Consider the following 20,643-nt stretch of genomic DNA (forward strand, 5'->3'; position numbering starts at 1 on the left):
AAAAAAGGAATAGGAAATGTTATATCTAAAGAAAATATGTCGAATAGTGTGTAATTTATAATAATATAAATATAATATTGGTGTCCACAAAATCAGAAAATAAGTCTGTATGTCTTTGTACCTTTGCCTTTTCCATTGTGAATAAACTATTAAGTAGATACTGTCTACTAAAAGTCGGACAGACTCACAGAACGCGACCGCTGAGCCACAAAATTGAGGTCTCGGCACACAGAGTGAATAATCCGTAGAGATTAAGGATAGTCCTGGCCCTACGTTATTTAAGAATTGGCACTGTCCCTATATTTACGAAACTAGAAAATGAATCTATGCAACCATCTAGAAGTATGAACGTAATTAACAATATTAATATTGTGTAATTAATTGTTAAATGCTTTGTCCAAAATATTAATATCATTAGGTATCCTAAAAGACAGTTCATTTATAATGTATTTTTTTAACATGTTAGATAGATTTCATATATATTTTTTTTTTATTTGAAATGTAACATGTAGTTGTATTTTTTAATGTTTGAAAAACGTATTCTCGACGTAATAAAGCGCTCAGTCACGATTTTCAACAGACTTAAAAAAAGAAGTGACTTCTCACTTCAGAGGCATTACTTTTTTTCTTTTGTTGCCTCATAATTCGTCATCTGCAAACTGATTATGAAAAATATTTTTTTATGTAAATATATTTAGGATCCATAGAAACTTTATCACATTCGGTCCAGTGCTTTAAAATTTAAATAAATTAACTGACTTTGTGACTTTAGAAGTCAGCGTTTTTTAGTGAAACGAAATCTTTAATCATCTTGTGTACACCCAAAACAATTTTGCTTGACATTTCAACCTTCGCGTTAATTATTTCACAAATTCTCACAGACTCTCCCGATGTTAACTCATACTAATAAGATTAATCTATCCGAAATTATTAATTTAAATTTAATGAACCATAAATTAATTTTAGCTTACAAACATAAATTAACACTCAGAAATTATTGCCTATATTAACGCTTGCCGTAGGAATTTCTATAAATTAAGAATCATGAAATTAAATTTGTTTTTACCAACTAATAACGAAAAGATGATTCTAAATACTCATGGCTCATGTTGTTTAAATCATTGTTTGTTTGAAAATTGTCACAATATTGTACACCGCTCTATCTGCTAACATTGATGCTCCTTTCCACTTTTGGTTTGCTGACAGAGAACTCTTTTAGAATTAAGCTCGCCTTGATACAAGTACTTACCTCCATCATGTTTTTATGTATTATTGGTGTGTTCAATACAGTATAAATTAAAAATAAATTTATTTATTTATTTTTATATTTAATACAATTCAGATAATAATATTATCATCATCATATCAGCCATTATGTACCAACTACGAAACAAAAGCCTCCCCCATTGACTACCATGAAAAAACAGTCCTAAGCCACTTACGTACATCTCATTAATATGTTATTATATACCTTTTTATAAGCAAATATTTCTGATCTCGTCTGATATCAGAGTTGAATCAAGTACAACTACTATTACAGAGTTATTTATTTATCCCTATTACGCTTGACTAATAGGGATAAGTAAAAAGAACCGAGCATCAAAGGCGTCTCTTCCTGTCTTAAAAGTATATCTTAATGTAATATAAAAGAGAAAAGAACATATTAGAGCAAGATGAATAGACAGGTTATTTACGTATACTCACTAGAGGACTTTTTTATACAACTTAGAATGGCAAACAAGCTGACGACCCATCTGATGGAAAGTGGTAATCATCGCCTATAGACACGAGCAGTACCATGAACATAACAGAGTATACTGTTACGCCCATGATACCCTCCATGTGTTGCCATTCCTGAAGACTCGGATGTTATTCCTCTGTACCCTGTTTTACTGCTATATTCCACCCTTCAAATCGAGACACAGCTATGCAAGCACAACTGCTTCACGGAAGAAACACGAATGGGACAGACATAATTAGAAGCAGGCAACGCCGCGGGAAACGACCAGTATCTATATAAATGACAAGATAAATAGATAAGTGAGTGTCTCTCCCGTTTCTTCCTAAAGACGCGGCAAAGTCTGAAATGGCCTAAATTGTAGGAAAATATAAATCTAACATCGCATCTCATACTCATACTTACATATGGGAGGAAAAGGATTGTTAGTAATGGGATCTAAGAGTTTCATTGCTAGCAATGTACCCTATCAGGTCGACCTACACGCGGTTCCCCCTGGAAACCATCGTGGATATTTTTAACGGATTTTTCACAATGAGCTAACCTGCTTTCACCCTCATCTATCACCTCTCACTAGTGCCACGGCAGCGTATACCGATAGCGCAGGCGTGGTAACCATTCCATTTTCACCCATTAAAAAAGGTACTTACATGTGTATGTTAGTACATCTGTACTGAACGTTTGACTTCTTTCTTAGACAGTACATCATCATATCAGCTGTTAACCGTCCGCTGTTGAACATAAGCCTTCCCCAGAAGGGGAGTTGGGCCAGTAGTTGCCGCGCTTGGCAAGCGGGTTGGCAACCACTAGACTTTTAGTGATGTTTTAATAAGGATGCTGCTGCCCATCCCTTTACTATTAAATTCCCTTAGTCACCTCTTACGACACCCATGGAAAAAGAAGGGGTAGTCCATTCTATGCCAAGACCTCAGGCTGTACATACGAAATTTTAACATATTAATTAGTTGATTAGAATTATTTTATTTAATGCCGCTAACATTAATACGCGTTCGACAGCCACCACTCGAAGATCGACTTTTAATATCTGGTAATAAATAGTTCCATATTAGCCATCAATCTCCGACCGCTATTCAGTCCACACACGTTTTGCAAATAAATGATAAAATAAAATAATTCCTAATCAAGTAACTAGCGATATGGACTTTCGCAAAAAATACACCTAGTACAGTAAAATATCTCAATATGCATACATAATTATCGGATTCTTATCACTACTATATGTTATATGTCTTAATTTTATGGTACTATGATTTAAATTTGCATGGTTATGGAGGAGCGTGACCTTCTGATACAGGTGTTAACACTTACTAGAAGGTCACAACAACGATCTTAGTATTGTATCAATTTTGTTATGGAATGAATATTTTTCATTTTTTCATTTTTCATTTACTTGTTTTAACGCGCCTACAATTTTGACCCTTTTGCTGTCAAATGATCACAAACACACCAAATGACCGACTGACCGACCAAAGAGTACATTTACATATATATATAAGTAACTGAGCAAATGCGGGTATAACAACAGCAAACAAATAAACAACAACTTTATTATATATGTTTAGGATCCCCTATAGTAGTATATATACATTCTTATTATAAGGAAATATATACTCAAAGAGGCCGCATTGTATTCATATAGCTATTATTTAACCCTTTCATCACTGTTTAATTCGATAAACGTTTTTTTTTATACAACTTAGTGTGGCAAACAAGCTGACGGCCCACCTGATGAAAAGTGGTAACCGTCGCCTATAGATATAAGCAGTACCATAGACATAACAGAGTATACTGTTTCGCCCATGATACCCCCCATGCGTTGCCATTCTTGAGGACTCAGGTGTTATTCCTCTGTACCCAGTAAATTCACGCTATATCCCACCCTTCAAACCGAAACACAGCCATGCAAACTGCTTCGCGGTTGAAACACGAATGGGACAGAGGTACCCAAGACTTTTGTACAAAGTCTCCTTCTGGTAAAATTTCTATAATACATTAGCTTTTTTCTACTGTTTTTAGACTACTTTAATGCAAAATTCTAAAAACAAATTCCAAATAAAATATTTGCACGCCACACGGTTGAATATAAAGAGTATTTTACTTAACATTAAAAATTTTTAATGTATTAACCGGTATTCGAGCAAATAAAGTTATAATTCATTCATACTTTATACACGTGGATTTCTGAGTCCACGTTCTAGGGGGGAAAGGGATTGTTAGTAAAAGAGACTAAAAATCCCATTGCTAGCAATATACCCAACCAGGTCGACCTCCTCGCGGTTTTCCCTGGAAACTATCATGGTTAATTCCTGACGAATTCATCATGATGGGCTAACTGGCCTGTTTTCATTCTCATCTATCACCCTTCACTGGTGCTCCGCCAGCGTATCCCGTTAGTGCAGGCGAAGTTACCATACCATTTTCACCCATCAAAAAAAAAAGTCCACGTTCTAGTCAACTACCACTAGATGGCGTATCAAAATAAAACATGCAGTCTGTTGTGTTTCAAAGTTGACCTTCAGTAACATAACTGCGAAAACCGCATCCAATTTGATTCATTTTTTTTTATGTAATGCCGAAACAAACATACAGACAAACAGACAACTTTTTTTAAATCATTGTTTTGGTTTCTATTGCTCTTATTTTTTTTAATGGATGATAATGATATGGTAACCCCACCTGCGCTATCGGTATACACCGGCGGGGCACCAGTGAAGGATGATAGGTGAGGATGAAGTAGGTCAGTTAGCCCAACGTGACGAATTCAACAAGAATTGTTCACGATGGTTTCCAGGGGGAACCACGTGGAAGTCGACCTAATAGGGCATATTGCTAGCAATGGGCCTGTCAAACTCCATTGCTAACAATCCCTTTCCCCCCTATTGCTCTTATTAAGATCGCTCATGTTATTATTCTTAATCATATCCCATATGATGACCTCAAATGCATTGAAGAGAGTCAATGGATGTGGGTGCCTTAGGACCAGTTCCTTATGGCAATACTCATATATGCAATAGTAATAATATATATAAATAGTAATAAATATAATAGACATATATTATATTTAGTATTTATATTTTCAGTCCCACGGCTGAACTGGACTACAACGGATGGTGGCATGGTCTCCGTATCGTAGGCTTCTGCCTCTCGTTCTTGAACAGCTGTGTCAACCCCATAGCTTTATACTGCACCAGTGGTATATTTAGAAAGCATTTCAACAGGTATATCTTATTAAAAGACCTTTTTAAAATCCTTACCTTTTGTAATACCTTTTTAGTAGGTCGGCATCGCATTGGCGACTCCCCTGATATCGTTAGTTGAATCGCTCGCATCGCTAGAAATGAATGCTTATTTGTCGACCTTTCACATAAAAAAGGTATACTAATTATATTATACCCTTAGATTCTTCGAGCAAATGCTTCGAGAAAAGCGGGTCAACTTTGTCATAATGTATAATTTTGCGTGATAAATAGTTATGAGTGATTCTTTTATAACTTCTATAATTATTTTGTCTTATAAATTCTGTATATTGTTCTTATAAATTTAATACACTATATTTATTTACTAAATAATTAAATATAGACACGTCAGGTATACATAAGTATATAGAACAATAACAAAGCAAAACGAGTCCGCTAATTTGACAATTAGCTGACAAAAACTTGACCTGTTTTCGAATTAAAATATTGCTTTGTTTATCAGGTATCTGCTCTGTCGAGGCACCGCTTCGCACGGGCCTAGAAGCTCTCTGTCCTTATCCACATCAAGGCGACTGCATTCCAGCAGGAAAACCAATATCAGCATGGTGCCAAGGACGTAAGTTAATTAAGTTATAGAATATTAAAAAAAAATAGTGTCAATTATATATATCTTCGATCCGCCATAGAGTATAATTGCTTCGTAGTAAACAATTATACTCTATGGCGTATGTTCTATATCTATATCGGTTTTGAGATTTCATTTCTTTTACTTTTAAAAATAGAATTTCTTTATTTTCTTTTTCTGTCAATTGATATTTTGTTATTAGAGAACGTCATTTTAAAATATCACTATTATTGTACTAGAAAAAATATATCTTTATTCATTATGTTCTATTTTATTGTTGTATACAACGAACCCTTTACACTCGGCATTGCGGAACTTTTTGGCGAAACTGGAAAATTAATATATGTAACCATTTAGAAATAACAACAGAATAAAATAAATGAGTAATTATTGTATTGTAAAATCACAATATAAGAAACTACTGTAAAAGTATTTATAAATATGTCCTATCCAAAATATATAGATATTATAGAAGTAGCTAAGTCAGCTACTTTATTGTGTAAAATGATCAAATTCAATTAACTGGTTACAAAGTTTTAATACGAACTGTTTTTTGTACAAAGTGCCTCCTTTGTCTTCATCATTTTCTTTTGTCTCGTCAATAATTAGTCTTTTGTCTTGTCTAATATTTTAATAATCAGCCAGCAAGAAATTTTGTTAAAGAAACCGCAAAAGTTATTAATGTAAACAAGTCCTAAACTTCATTTATTTCTCATAATAACATCAAACTATCACAAGTACCGTGTACTATTTGTTAATGAAATAACAGACAAAACTATCCCTTTGCCAAAATTATAGAAAAAAGTAAACCTAACAATGAATTACAAAATTTAAATGAAATACACATAAAAATTTAAAAATAATAAGAATTTATTTTCTTAATACTTCGGCCAAATCAACTTCGAGCATATAATGTGTAAATTAATGTATTGCTTTATTGTTTCCTCCGAAAGATTACAATAGTAAACTTATTCTAGATATAAACAATTACAAGAAATAATCACAATGAGAAAACAATGGGCGACCTTATCGCTAAAAGCGATCTCTTCCAGGCTATATACTTCATAATCTAAGGTTTAAATACCATATTTATTCTCATCATATAGTTTATAGTATTAAGAAATGAACTTAGATACTTTTGTAATACAAGACTTTACACAAAATGAAACATTAAACAAAAGATGATGTTAAAGATTATTTGTTAGTTTTTATAGGAATTTGAAAATCATTTTCATAAAAGAGAAAGCTTTATTTATTTGTTTTAAAAAACCTGTGGTAATACGAAACTTTTCTCGTCTATAAATATTACGCGAAAGCATTTAATGTACTATGTACATCTAAAAAACAGTACTTAAGCCTTTACATTAACAAAAGAGTAAAAATAAACAGGAAACGCAACGAACTTATTATTTAATTCATATTAAATTTCCGATATTATCAAATTTTCGCGATACTCGCATGTTTTCGAAGGAACCCATCGCTGTACTCTATAGAAAATTAATTTGCAAGAGCCTCATTCCACAATATACCGTTCAGAGAGGAAGCTTCAAAACCGCATAGCGGATATGTTTATGTTTAAACAGTATTGATATACAAGAGGTTCAAGATGCACAATCAGGGACTAAAAAACAACTAAAAATATTTTTTTGTTTATTTAGATGGATGAACAGTTATATTTAATATAATAAGAATATATTATATATATATATATATATATATATATATATATATATATATATATATATATATATATATATATATATATATAAAATAATATAATAATGCAATCACTACCATCGTTTGATGGTAGTGATTCGATGGTAGACATTGTATAAATAATTAAGCAGCTTAAAATTTTGGAAGTTAGATTGGTTGGTTCTAAGAAAGCTACGGTACCATACGTTTGATGAATATAAACACTTTTTAAGGGAACAATTAATCTTTAATGGAAATTCTATTCATAAAATAACTAGTAGACTGTCCAGGTTTCACACGATTATGTAAAAAAAATTGCCTATACTGATTCCTAATAATGTAACTTTCTATAGATTTTACCTAAAATAAAAATGTGCGTTTATTTTTTAAAATCCATTACATACATAAAATCTAATCATTCCTCTTTGTAATATTACTTTGGATCAGGCTAAGAACTTTAACTACATAATGTACGGTGTATTATTTGATCGAATTAATTAAAGTCATGATTCATTGCTTATTGCTACACTTGCTGAAATGTTCTTGAAAATTTTGTAAAGGTAATTAATGATGATAATAATATATCTAGTCACCCCCCCCCCCCCAATATCAAAAGGGGGAGGCCTATGTTCAACAATGGACAGTTAACGATTGGTATGATAATATATAATCACTTTATATTTACAGTAAACAATCAACTCCAATTAATTTTAATTCGTGACACACACTGACAAATTAAAACACAAGTTAGATTTGTACGGGCTTGTTTTTTTTATACAACTTAGAATGGCAAACAAGCTGACGGCCCACCTGATGGAAAGTGGTAACCGTCGCCTATAGACATGAGCAGTACATATACGAAAGTCATATACGAAAGTCAAATAACAATATACTGTTTCGCCCATGATACCCCCCATGTGAATCTAGAGATTTCTAGATCTATGATATATAGATATTTATTAATATTTGTATACATAAACAAGAGTGTTCTGAACCAGTGGCACACTTAGCAAGTGATAAGGAAGATAAAGTTCAAATTTGGCCGACGCGACACCAAGAATTTTGTGTGTCAATTTTAATTAAATTCTCCACAAACTCTTTAGTGAGGGAATCCACCGATGACAAATCAAATTAATCCGTAAGACTAACAGGATTAACATAGGTGTATTTTAATTAAGAATGTCACAGCCGCTCATGATTAAAGGTCCCGGATGGTCACGAAACTAACTGAGCATTCACAACTAAAACTTAAGACTTACGTGCAGTAAGCCGGTTAGTCTTACAATTAAAGCATAATTTGTACTTACGAAGAGTGATGGCGGTGAGTTTTTTTTAATGGATAATAGTGGAATGGTAATCCCGCCTGCGCTAACGGTATATGCTGGCGAGGCACCAGTGAGGGATGATAGTTGAGAATGAAAAGGCAGGTCAATTAACCCATCGTGATGAACACACCTGGAATTCAGCACGGTGGTTTACAGGGGGAACCACGTAGAGGTCAACCTGATAGCGTATATTGCTAGCAATAGGACTGGACGTGCGCATCCCACAACCCCTTCCCCCCGATGGTGGTGGGTTTATTCAGTACTACGTTGGAATTTAAAATTAGTGGGTGAGCATATCGAGTGTTGGTTACTTTCACCACAATGGCAATAGTTGACAGACACCTATAACTGATGGGAAAGGGATTCTTAGTAATGGATTATAAAAAGTCCATTGCTAGACCTATCAGGTCAATCTCCTTCGATTCCCCCTGGAAACCATCGTGGTTAATGCTAATGAATTTGTCCTGATAGCCAAACTGACCTGCTTTCATACTCATCTATTGTCTTTTACTGGTTATATTGTCTTTTACTGGTGCATCGTCAGCGTATACCGATAGCGCAGGCGCAGCCATTCCATTGTCATCCATGAAAAAAAAAACACCTCTATTCCATTAAAGATTATCATAATCATTTTTCCTCCCAGAACGAGTGTGGGTCGAGAGAGCAGCATTCGTCTTCTGAACAACGGCTCGAAACTCTGAGGAAGGAGCCACGGCCGGCTGCCGGCCAACAACAACCAAGAACGTTCCCAGGAGAACTACAGCAAGTGCTTCATATACAAAACGGACAATATGGCGCCCTTCCCCAAGTGCTGCGAACACGAGAACGGTGTGAAACATATGGAAACCAACGTGGATGTCAAAGACGCCAGTAGCACTGAGAGTTTTTTTATGCAGCTCGATAGCTCTTTTCACTCTAAATAATTTTAAAATACTATGGTACAGTGATATTTGTAAATATCTATACTTCCCATGTTTTAGCATCATGTAAGAGACAGATTGATAATAGAAAAAGTAGATTAATGGAATTCCAAGAACATAATAATTTTATTATTAGAAGATTCTTAAGCAGATATTATATTTTAATATAGTCAGCGCTCACGATCGCGTCACAATCGCTCATGAGTAAGGATCACGAATTGGTCTCTTTTAATTTGTAACTTATTCAATAAAACATTTTCTGAGAAAGTAAAGAATCAATTATGACAGCTATATTGTGTCCTAAAATCTTATTCTGTACAATGCTTAATAATGCCAGAATATCTGTTGTTATCCGCATGATGCTACAACGTACATATTGTAGTATAGGAGTAAGTGTATATAATAACATAACATATTCATCTATTTTTTTTTTTATTACACTAAGGAACTTCTTTCATTTCTTAAAACGATACACTCGTTAATTTGACGTTTACAACTGTTTTGTATAGGATATATTATTCTTTAAAATGTATAGGAATATACAGGTGTAATAAAACTCTTTCTACCAATAAAACTAAACTTTTCCCCAAAAAATAATGTGATGAAACATTACAAAAAAAAAAAACCTTCTATAAATGGGTTATATCCGATATCTATATATTGATTTCTTCTGGACATTGATGACCACCCATTGCGATATCGCCCATGCCAGTCGGATATCTATATTCATTACGAGCGGGTTCTTCTTTTCGATATTTTATATTGAATAACGAGTACTTAACCCTTAAATACCTGAAGCTTCAAATTTGATACCGGGGTTATAAATCGCATTGGGCGCCTACAATCGATTTTATTTTAATATTTGGCTGTTTAGATGTTACCAAATGTTTTTTCAAAATAAATATATAAAAATATCGTTTTAATTTTTTTTTACTATTTTTCCCCATTAGTAAACACAATAAAGGGTACACTTATATATTTTTTAATTTGATTTAAAATATCAGGCTTTTAAGGGTTAATATATCTGTTATTGGTCCAATATATGTATAGATATTATAACTACAATATATAGATATTGCTTTATATTACCCACCCTTATTACTGGCTGGAAACAATAAGCTCAAAATTCATGAGCATTTTAGAAAAATGTTGAGTATCTCTTGCAGAACACTTCCTTAAAAGAATTCTAAGGATTTTGATTTGATCCAGCATACCATTAGATATTTATTTCTTCATGTACATTATTAAAGTACCAGTTTTAGCATTTGTACATAGTTATGAATAATATAATGTAACATTTCTAACATTTATTAGAAACTAGCTGTATTGTAATTTAAATTGAATTTTCGTATTTAAATTGTGTATACTTCTTCTAAAGAAGTCTACCAATCCAAGATGGCGTTTAAAAAAGTAATTTAATCACTTTGGGAAAGATTTTTTTTTTAGTTATTTCTAACCTACATATTCACTCATGTTCAGCTTGAGAAACTATTAAAAATTATTACATACAGCCTGTTTTTCTTTACGTGAAATGCTGCGTCAAATGACTGAACCTGATAAATATATTATCAAGTTATTTTGTTTGCAAGTTAGCATAAAACAGAGAAATTAAAAGTAAAATGATTTTTGTTTCATTACTCATAAACTCATAAACTTTATTTCTAAAATTATATTAAGCACTAGCTGTCCCGGCAAACGCTATAGGGTTAAACGATAGGGACACCCAAATCACCTAGCAGTATGAAATATACTTTGCGACCTATTTTCATACCTACCAAATATACATAAAAAATGTATTATAATAAAAATCGGTCAGACCCTTTCGAAGGAGTTCGACCACAAACACCTTGACACGAGATTTTTATATAAAACATTTAATATATAGTCTTAACTAACCTTAATTGTTTATAAACATTTGTGATAACTTCGCCAATTATGAACAAAGAACCAATTTTATTGGTTTTTTTTTTTTATTTTAACCAACATTGAACTCGGTTCTCGGTATTTTGTTTAAAAACTGAAGTGAATTTATTGTCTTTAGATAAAGCTTTATAATAGAACTTATATTGTAGATGTATATTGTAATATAAAAGATGTAAATATTAGGAATTATATTTATTGTAAATTTTATAAAGTTCTGAACATGTTCTTAGTAATAAACGCATAATATTATTACAATAAATCGAAGAAAGTTACCTGATGATTGTTTATAATTAAATATTGTACCTATGATGACGATTCTACGAATAATAGTAAACATTATTCATTGAAGATTTATATAGATATTTATATTAAGTAATAAATAAACGGGGGCGTTATTATAGTTTTAAAAATAAATCATTTAAAATTGAGATTCTCATAATAGATAATAATGTATAAATTATATAAACGTAATGTATATACAGGTGAATGATGTTCAACAGTACACGATGGATGATGATGATGATGATGATATAGGTGAAGTAGAAATTAAGGATGCTTAATCCCTTTAACAGAGTGTTCTATCGGTAAATTTAAATGTTTTCTCTCAAGTAAACATGAGCCAAAAAACGTCAAATAATCTTGGACTTCTCTTACTAATACGAGACTCACTGGTCAGTTAGTATGGGGGCTTGAAATGATTTATTTAATTTTACTAGTAGAACATTCCTTAAATTTTATCGAAGTAATTCTAATTTCACTCACTGTCTATAAAATACATTTTTTTTTTTTTTACAAATATCATCATCAGCCATCTGCTAAATATAGGTCTCCCCCAATAGGAAAACGTATTTTTCCTTTTTACAATAACGTCCCTAAGTAGTTGCAAATTGCTATCTAGTCTCTGTTTAATCCAATCGATAACTGTTCATTCGATATTGAACTCAAAATATTTAGAGACACAAAGTTACAAATGCAATTTTAATATCTGTGAATGATTTGTATGAATGATTGAAAGAGATGGAAAATGTACACAGCTTTTTAATCCATTGCAGTGTAGTATTTTTATTTATTCTACAGTTTTAAAAATAAAACCACGTTACTAACTTCTTTTAAGTTCTTCAAAGGTAGAATTGCCAGTTTTACTTAATGACGATTCCCGCATCAGTCAGTAAAAACATACTTATACGTAGAAAATTTGTTGTCTATTATTTCGCATCAGCGTGTTCTTATTTTCTTTCCTTGTGATTTTTTCTTAATTCATTTTCATACCCATCTATATCCTATAAAATATATAAACTTATAATATACTATACTTGCAATAGAACAATATAACTGTTTATTGATTGGATTAAATATTTTATTTAATTATGTAAATAATATATAATTAAAAAAATTAATACTGTTATTTTTTATAGAAAACTAACTCATCAGGATTTGTTATATTTTTATTTGAAATTAAACTATTTCGCATTGATTGCATCAAGTAGTTTCATTTTTATGAACATATATGTAATATATCTGTTTGGTACCGGCTTGTGGTTCCAGCTTACAATAAGCCACTCCTTCCTTTCCCGTGGCTATCGTAAGAGACGACTAAGGGAACTTCATGGTCGAAGAATGGGCAGCAGCTTCCATCTTAAAACATGGCAACAATTGGCAAAACCCCCTTATGGAAAAGGCCTATGGTCAGCAGTAGACGGATAGTAGCTAATATGATGATGATAATGAATTTAAACACAACATTTCTGTTAATTTAGTACGTAAGGCTCGAAATATATTGCCATACTTAAATTTTATTTCACGAGATTTTTATCCTAATATATTCTATAACTAAAGACTGCCATTGCTTGGAGAACAGTGATGATGGAAGTGATATTCTTATATGATCACGACACTCGATGATGAAAAAATTAAAGAAATATAATGTTCTATTGCATGAGTAGATTCGAAGTTTTATCTGTTTATTTATAGCCTAATGACACATTAAATTTATAGAAAAATATTTTCCTTTAATGGGTTCGTACCATAAAGAATCCCTCTATCGTACGAAAGATGCCTTTGAGGCCTCTTTGATTTGAGCTTGTCTGTTTCTTAAATCACTTTTACTGAAAACAAGAACATAATTTATTTACATTAACCTAATATACCTTTATCACTGCTGCAAATAAAAAAAAATCTGATAAGAGTAGCGACAAATTGAGTACAAACCAACCTTAGCTAATTGGACGAATTTTTTTCATACCTGATGATAAATTTAGATTAAAACCTATTTATTCTATATTAATTTCAAACATAACGCTGATGCTATTTATAAACCTTCATGCAATATTAAAAAATGATGGATGGAACCCAAAAACTCGAAATGCTTAAAAAAGGGCAGCGATATATTCGATGATACATCAAATAAATTAATTGTATGCAATTACACAGTGGCATTTAATATTACAAAATAAATAAATATTCTGTTAATATACTTTTCCTGTTTAGATACATAATTCTATCATTACTAGTTATAAAGCAGAAAGATGAGTTACTTCAATAATTGTCCTATATCCTATCGTGAAGCAATTGTATTTGCAGGGTTTCGATTTAAAGGGTGCAATATAGCAGTGAATTTACAAGGTACAGAAAAATAACACCTGAGTCCTCAGAAATGGCAACTCATGGGAGTTATTATGAGCGATACAGTATTGTACTGCTCATGTCTATAGGTTACCACTTTCTATCAGGTGGGCTATCAGCTTGTTTGTCATTTTAATTTATATAAAATAAAAAAAAAAAACGAATGAACTATATAGGGTAGATGGTGTTGTAAATGATCATGGACGGCGGTAGTCTCTAAGCATCAGGTGAACCGCATGCTCGTTTGTCCCTGTGTTGTAAAAAAAAATATTTAGTTAGTAGATACAACAAACTGGCTGCATTAGTAAATAAGAAATAAAATGTATGTTGTCTTTTATTAATCTTACGTTGTTATTTATGTATTCATATCCTTATTTCATTTAACACATGATCATCTATAGCGACCTTTAAAACATCAAAAATGTTTGACGTGTATGTCATTATGCTGCATGAACGAAACTGTTCCTACTGTCGCTCACTCTACTGTCAACCAAATCAAATATAGTTACTCGTTGTTTACGAGTGTTCACTTTGTAGATTATTTATTTGTTTCATTATTCTTTCCTATTTGCAACGAATTTAGAAAAGAATCATTTAGTTTCATTTTAAAACGATATTTATATTAAAAATATTCTAATTACATAGGTATATACATTACACCGAAAATTAAGAGTAATAATGAAACATGGTGAATGTTATGAAAGGTGTCCTGGTCGAATGGTGCGTAATGTATTTTTTTATTTATTACAATTCTTTTTGCCGCTTTAAAACATTACTTTAATAGCCCAATAATTCCCAACTATTCAGCATAATTATTTAAAAGGAAGATATACTATTACAACGCTGACTAGACGGATAATTATTATTCCCTATATTTAGAATAAAATCCTATATTCTTGCATCAGAGTACTGTGCATTATTCTCTATGACTCCATCCATTCTTCTCCACCATCACACATAAAAGTGCAGAGTTTCTTAATTATATATATATCATCATCATCATCATTTCAGCCCTTAACTGTCCACTGCTGAACATAAGCTTTCGCTACAAAGGGAGTTTTGCCAGTAGTTGACATCCAGGTTGGCAACTGCAATTAGGTTTTTAGAGAGATGCTGTTTCCCATTCCTCTACCATTAAGTTGCCGTAGTTGCTTATTATGACACCCATAGAAAAGGAAGGGTTGCCTGTTCTATGCCGGGACCTACATGGCCAAACATTATATAAATGCATTATGTATTTTAAGGATTATTCTAAATAAACTATTAACAATCTATTCTTTATTCATCCAAATAAAGCAGTCAGTGTTATTATTTTATTTAATTAATGTAATCCAAATCTGCTGGTATCCCAAAACTTTGATCGATCACTTCATTTTCCATTTGAAATGTGTTCTTTATGTATGATTTTAGAATGTAAATGTTTTCTGTCCATCTGTTGATTGCTGTTTTAAGATTCTGAAACATAATATTCCATCATTATTAATGCACCAATAATACAACCTGTCTTCACATGGATAGATAGATTTTTTTTTAAATATCGCCTATATGTTACTTGCTGATAATGTAGTTTTCTATAGGTGAAAGAATTTTTATAATCTTTTAAGTAAATTTTGAGTTTATCCATTACAAATAAACAATCAAATGTTTTCCTCTTTATAATATTAGTATAGATTATACTAAAATTTTTGTCTATTTTACAGGAACAAAAATACTTGTTTTGAATTTACATCTTTTATATGTATTAAGTGGCTTATACTAACAATTAATATAGATAAATAAATTATTTTTTCACCATTAGAATAATAATAATAATACTTTGCAATGTAAAGTAGGTAAAAAGTGATCACAGTAAATTATGACCAGTGTTAAAAGCAGCTAGATTACATCTAAGTTCATTTGGAACTATAATTTACCTCATTATCAGTCTTTAACTGAGCTATGTACTCTGGATCTGAATCTCTATACTTCTGAAGTTCTTTCTTAAGTTTCTCCTCTTCCTTCTTCATGTTTTCCAAAAGTTCGAGTGTTTCTTTTCTCTGTTCAGTACACTCACGTCCAACCTTGTGTAAAATTTATATAAACATTAATGTAAGCCGACATCATCATTTTCACACCCTTATTCCAATTCTTTAGGGGTTCTATTCATATTACTTAAGTTTTGTCTTTTGCTTTTACAACTGACTGCCTGCTTTATTTGACATAAATCTTCTCAGGATAGGACTGTTATACTTGTTATGATTACCAAATTAAATACTAATGCAGAAAGGTTGTCTGGTAGAGATAGCTTAGCCATGAGGCTTCCTTTTGTATCACTCCACATTAATCATTTACACTATTTATTTTTATAACAGGTGCAATGAAATGTGAAATAAGTAATTATTAATTACTAGCAATGTACATAAATCATCAATAAGTGGCATTTGGCATTTTCCTATAAGAATAAATGTTGCCCTATGGCTATATGAATTGCCACTTCAGCTTTTTTTTTCTTATGCAACTTATAATGGCAATCAAGCTGACAGCTTACCTATTGGAAAGTAGTAATTGTTGCCTATAAACTTGAACTTAATGAACCTTTACCTTGGTTATTCTGATTCTTTTATAATATGGTAAAAACTGAAAACTTACTGATTCAATAACAATGGCTTCTTCAGTTTTCTTCAACTTTTTTACACTTTCATCAAGTTGACACTGTAACTCGTTCAATTTTCTTTTCTTTGCAGTCCTTGCTTTACTAAAAGAATAAGATTAAATTATAAATTTGCCTTAATTATAAAATCACAATTTTTTTATATACCATAAAGATGGCTAATATGTATATAGTCTGTTGGTACACATTTACAGTAGCTTGTGTATGTCTGCTATTACAAGGATGATAATAATTTAAAAATTTTATAACCTTACTATCTGCTTGGAATATATATTGCTAAAACTTACCTCCAACTGATTATTATAAAGAAATCCGCTTAAATCTTTTGAATTTGTATACTACTTAGAAATCTGTCCACTTGCTATAATACTTATATAATGCAAAGGACTTTTCTGAGTACATATTTTTCTAATTACATATTATTTTAAACATACAAAAATATATAATATTTCTTAAATACCTTGGAAAAGACCAGAAATAAACTGACGTTCCTATCTTCTCTGAATCAACAAGGTGGTCATCAACCAAACTTTGTAATACTTCTTTTACAGACTGCATTGTAATGCCCTTCTCTTTTGGTGCTATTTTCTCTAACTCCTAAAAATGCATACAAATTTGTACAATTCTTATTTATTCATTTTTTGCATAACTATTTTCCATTAACTTAAGTGACCCAGCATGAATTTCATTGCATGCATTATATATATATATATATATATATATATATATATATATATATATAACAAAAGAAAATGCAGATGCAAAAGGTCTATGTTGATTTTATCTTGCAATTTATTGTTATATTACAACTATACATGAACAGTTGTAGTGTAAACAATTTAAATGGATCATCGTATTTAAAATTAATGCTAATATTTGTGGTCAATAACCACAGTTACAGAAATGTATGGTACAAACGGCAGGCCTATTGTTAAATTTAATGTTTGGGAAAACAAATGTAAATTATGTATAAAATATTATTTTAAAAGTACCTTCAATTGGAAAAAATCCTTGCTCTGATGGAATATCTCAAGCATCCTAATCTTCTTCTCTTCAGCACTAAGTCCACGTTTTTTTGACATTTCTTCTTCTTCAATTTCAGTGACCCAGCAATGAAGCAATTCTTACTCCACTTAGACGAAACACTTGCACTCGGCAGGAAGTTTATACTGCAAGACCTGGATGAAACACACTTATTTATATCAGCTGACATCGTAGAAACGTTGCAAGCTCGCGTCGACGACTTGATGGATCAATTGAGCATTCCTGTTCATGACAAGGGTCTATAATTATTGAAACTATTAAAGATTTTTTTCTTTTTTAATTTTTAATTAATATCAAAATAAGTAAAAATGGCAGCACGAGAGTCTGGGAGAGTAAAGGAAGCTGAAAAAAGGAGGATACTGGATGAGGCAGCGAGAAAACGTCGAGCAAGGAAAGCCGTTGAAGCTCTGGAACAAGATAATTTTCATGAGGATCCTCATGCAGATCTGGTTATGTCAAAAAAGATACCCAAGTTTGCCGATTCCAATGAGAAGCCGACAAGGAAAAAGAAATCAAAGAGCGCAGAGTACTATAAAATGAGGTTTAGAAAGACATTTGCTCAGCTCGTGGAGGAAGATGCTGCTTTCAGACCAGATCCACCTAACTATTTATCTGCACAAGCGCCACCCTCAAAGTAATTACCAACTAAATAATTATTATCTTGAATTATAATTTATTTATAACTTACTAGCTAGCTTTTACTCGCGACTTCTTTCGCTTGAATGGGACAAATAATATCTACTCTATGTCCTCCATCCCATATAATATCAGAATACCAAATTTCATGAAGATTGGTTGAACTTAATGGTTCAAGGAGGGGGAGGGGGGGTTGTTAGTAATCCTATCAAGCCAACCTCCACGTGATTCTTCTTGGAAATCATGGTGGTTAATCTTTGTATAATTCTTCACAATAGGCCGACTGACCTGCCTTCATCCTCAACTATCTGCAGGGTTACCATTCCATTTTCACACAATAAAAACAAATAGTTTGAGCTCCAGGAGGCAAGGAATAACTTTCACATTTAAAGTAATCACTAAGGATTAAATATACTGTCTATAGTTAAAACTGCTTGCTTCCCCAAAATTTATAATTATTTATCATTTGTCCTGTCATTACATACTTTTAAAAACCAGTTTTTTTTTATATATTAGGAGTTTTGAAAATATTATACTTATGCATTATTCGCTGCTGGACATAAATTTGTACAAAATTGTGGGAGAGAAAATGACTCTATTGCTAATAAATGTTTCTACTTTTTTATGGTCGCTGTTTAGTCCATAAAACAAATATAACTCCAAATATAACTTATGTATTTAATTGGAAAAAAATATATTGTTCCAGTTTCCCAGACCGACATTTTTGTGCAGTTTGCGGGTTTCCTTCAAATTATACCTGCATACCGTGCGGAGCAAGATACTGCAGCGTCCGATGCCTTGGCACTCATTTAGATACACGATGTTTGAAATGGACAGCTTAATTCTTTCAAAACCATTATATTTTAATATCATATAAATTACTTACCAATAATTAGTTTCGGACTTGTAATTTGTAATAAAAAAAGTAAAACATTACATTTTTTAATTTTTTTTTTTTCTTTACAAAGCCATTTCCCGCTAAAAACGAACATAGGATAAAAATATATTGCTTGCTCGCTTATTTTGCTATTTGTTCATAGATGTCGCTGTTCAGTTTTGTTACCACCTATCGTTGAATAGGTAAACTACTAAACAAAATATGTTATTTACCTATTATATACAAGATGGCATTGTTATCAATTTATTTTAATGTTTTTTTTATTTGCAGCTAAATAAAAATCTTTTAATATATTTAACTTATTACAAACAATCAAAAATACATACATTTCATAATCATTTTCACACAATATTGATAAACATAACACATACCAGTATTACTAGTTACGTCGCGTCTCCGAAATATGAAAACTACATAAGTGTGATAACGAATAATATAAATATTGACATATTAAGAAGTAAAATTTTTTAAGTTTTATTTCCATACTTTAGATTTTATAATTGCTGGGATTCTACTGTAGGTGAACCGATAAGCTTAAATATTGTTTGACAAGGCACCCTTAGGGCAACTGTTCCGCAAATAATTTATTGGAACAAATGTCTCTGATCGGCCATTTTTTATATTAGGGCCCATTGTACCCAGATAATATTATGTGGATAATGTAAAAGTTTATAATGAGTATGTAGATAGGTAAACACACTACGTATACATCGAAACAATGAAATCAACCCACCATGAAGTACAAAAAACAAGACTCTATAAATACCAACAACTCAGAGGAAAAAATAGAAAACAATAATTATTGCCACGATGAGCCGACATTTTTTACATTTTTTTTTTACTCAACCTAAAATGGCAAACAAGCTGACGGCCCACCTGATGGAAAATGGCAACCGTCGCTAATACGCATAGACACAACAGAGTACACTGTGTCGCCCATGATACCCCTCATACGGTGCTTCCCCTGAGGACTAAGGTAACTAATTGACCTGACTTCGTCCTCATCATTTCATCATCCATTAACTCTCCGTTATTGTATACCATTAGCATAGGAAGGCGAGTACACCATTCCGTCTTCATTCAAAAAGACATGGACTACCTTAACTGCCCATTAACGACCCACAGCTGGGCACGAATCTCTAATAGAAGATATAGCTTACTGTAACTATGCTGATCTAGCCGCTTGGTTATTGTATCAGCCGTATCCACTTCTAAACACTGCACACTGCTTATTAGGTAAATTCGCAACCACAATTTGGCTTTTGGTGATAGGAAATGTTCTAGTATGTGATTGCCCCTTAAAAAAATGTATTTGTACAAAAGTCGATTGCTTGGGTACCTCTGTCCCA

At 31.9% G+C, this 20,643-nt stretch overlaps 4 protein-coding genes across 5 annotated transcripts in view; 3 read left to right on the plus strand and 1 right to left on the minus strand.

Annotated features, from left to right (window-relative positions):
- The window catches only part of LOC113515991 (neuropeptide CCHamide-1 receptor), a 191,656-nt gene extending 178,785 nt beyond the window's left edge, over window positions 1-12,871 (plus strand). For both annotated transcript variants that reach the window (XM_026900317.2, XM_026900319.2), the window contains 3 exons: window positions 4,840-4,977; window positions 5,459-5,572; window positions 9,245-12,871. In XM_026900317.2, coding sequence (XP_026756118.2) covers window positions 4,840-4,977; window positions 5,459-5,572; window positions 9,245-9,302 — 310 coding nt within the window. In that variant the 3' untranslated portion in view covers window positions 9,303-12,871. The remainder of the gene's footprint in view (window positions 1-4,839; window positions 4,978-5,458; window positions 5,573-9,244) is intronic.
- A 1,675-nt stretch (window positions 12,872-14,546) lies between these two features.
- LOC113515967 (general transcription factor IIH subunit 5) lies at window positions 14,547-18,005 on the plus strand. Its single transcript, XM_026900276.2, has 2 exons — window positions 14,547-14,786; window positions 17,819-18,005. Exons 1-2 carry the CDS (start codon window positions 14,752-14,754, stop codon window positions 18,003-18,005), a joined length of 222 nt encoding a protein of 73 aa, XP_026756077.1. The 5' UTR covers window positions 14,547-14,751.
- On the minus strand, window positions 15,268-17,875 carry LOC113515965 (meiotic nuclear division protein 1 homolog). Its single transcript, XM_026900274.3, has 5 exons — window positions 17,709-17,875; window positions 17,177-17,313; window positions 16,695-16,800; window positions 15,980-16,126; window positions 15,268-15,521 (listed from the first exon to the last, which is right to left on the minus strand). Exons 1-5 carry the CDS (start codon window positions 17,796-17,798, stop codon window positions 15,384-15,386), a joined length of 618 nt encoding a protein of 205 aa, XP_026756075.1. The 5' UTR covers window positions 17,799-17,875; the 3' UTR covers window positions 15,268-15,383.
- Window positions 18,006-18,068: 63 nt separating the features above from the next.
- LOC113515966 (zinc finger HIT domain-containing protein 1) lies at window positions 18,069-19,332 on the plus strand. Its single transcript, XM_026900275.3, has 2 exons — window positions 18,069-18,394; window positions 19,103-19,332. Exons 1-2 carry the CDS (start codon window positions 18,069-18,071, stop codon window positions 19,236-19,238), a joined length of 462 nt encoding a protein of 153 aa, XP_026756076.1. The 3' UTR covers window positions 19,239-19,332.
- The last annotated feature ends 1,311 nt before the right edge of the window (window positions 19,333-20,643 follow it).

This window comes from Galleria mellonella, unplaced genomic scaffold, assembly GCF_026898425.1.
Source record: "Galleria mellonella isolate WM207_F2 unplaced genomic scaffold, CSIRO_AGI_GalMel_v1 utg56, whole genome shotgun sequence".
In the NCBI taxonomy this organism is placed as follows: Eukaryota; Metazoa; Arthropoda; class Insecta; order Lepidoptera; family Pyralidae; genus Galleria; species Galleria mellonella.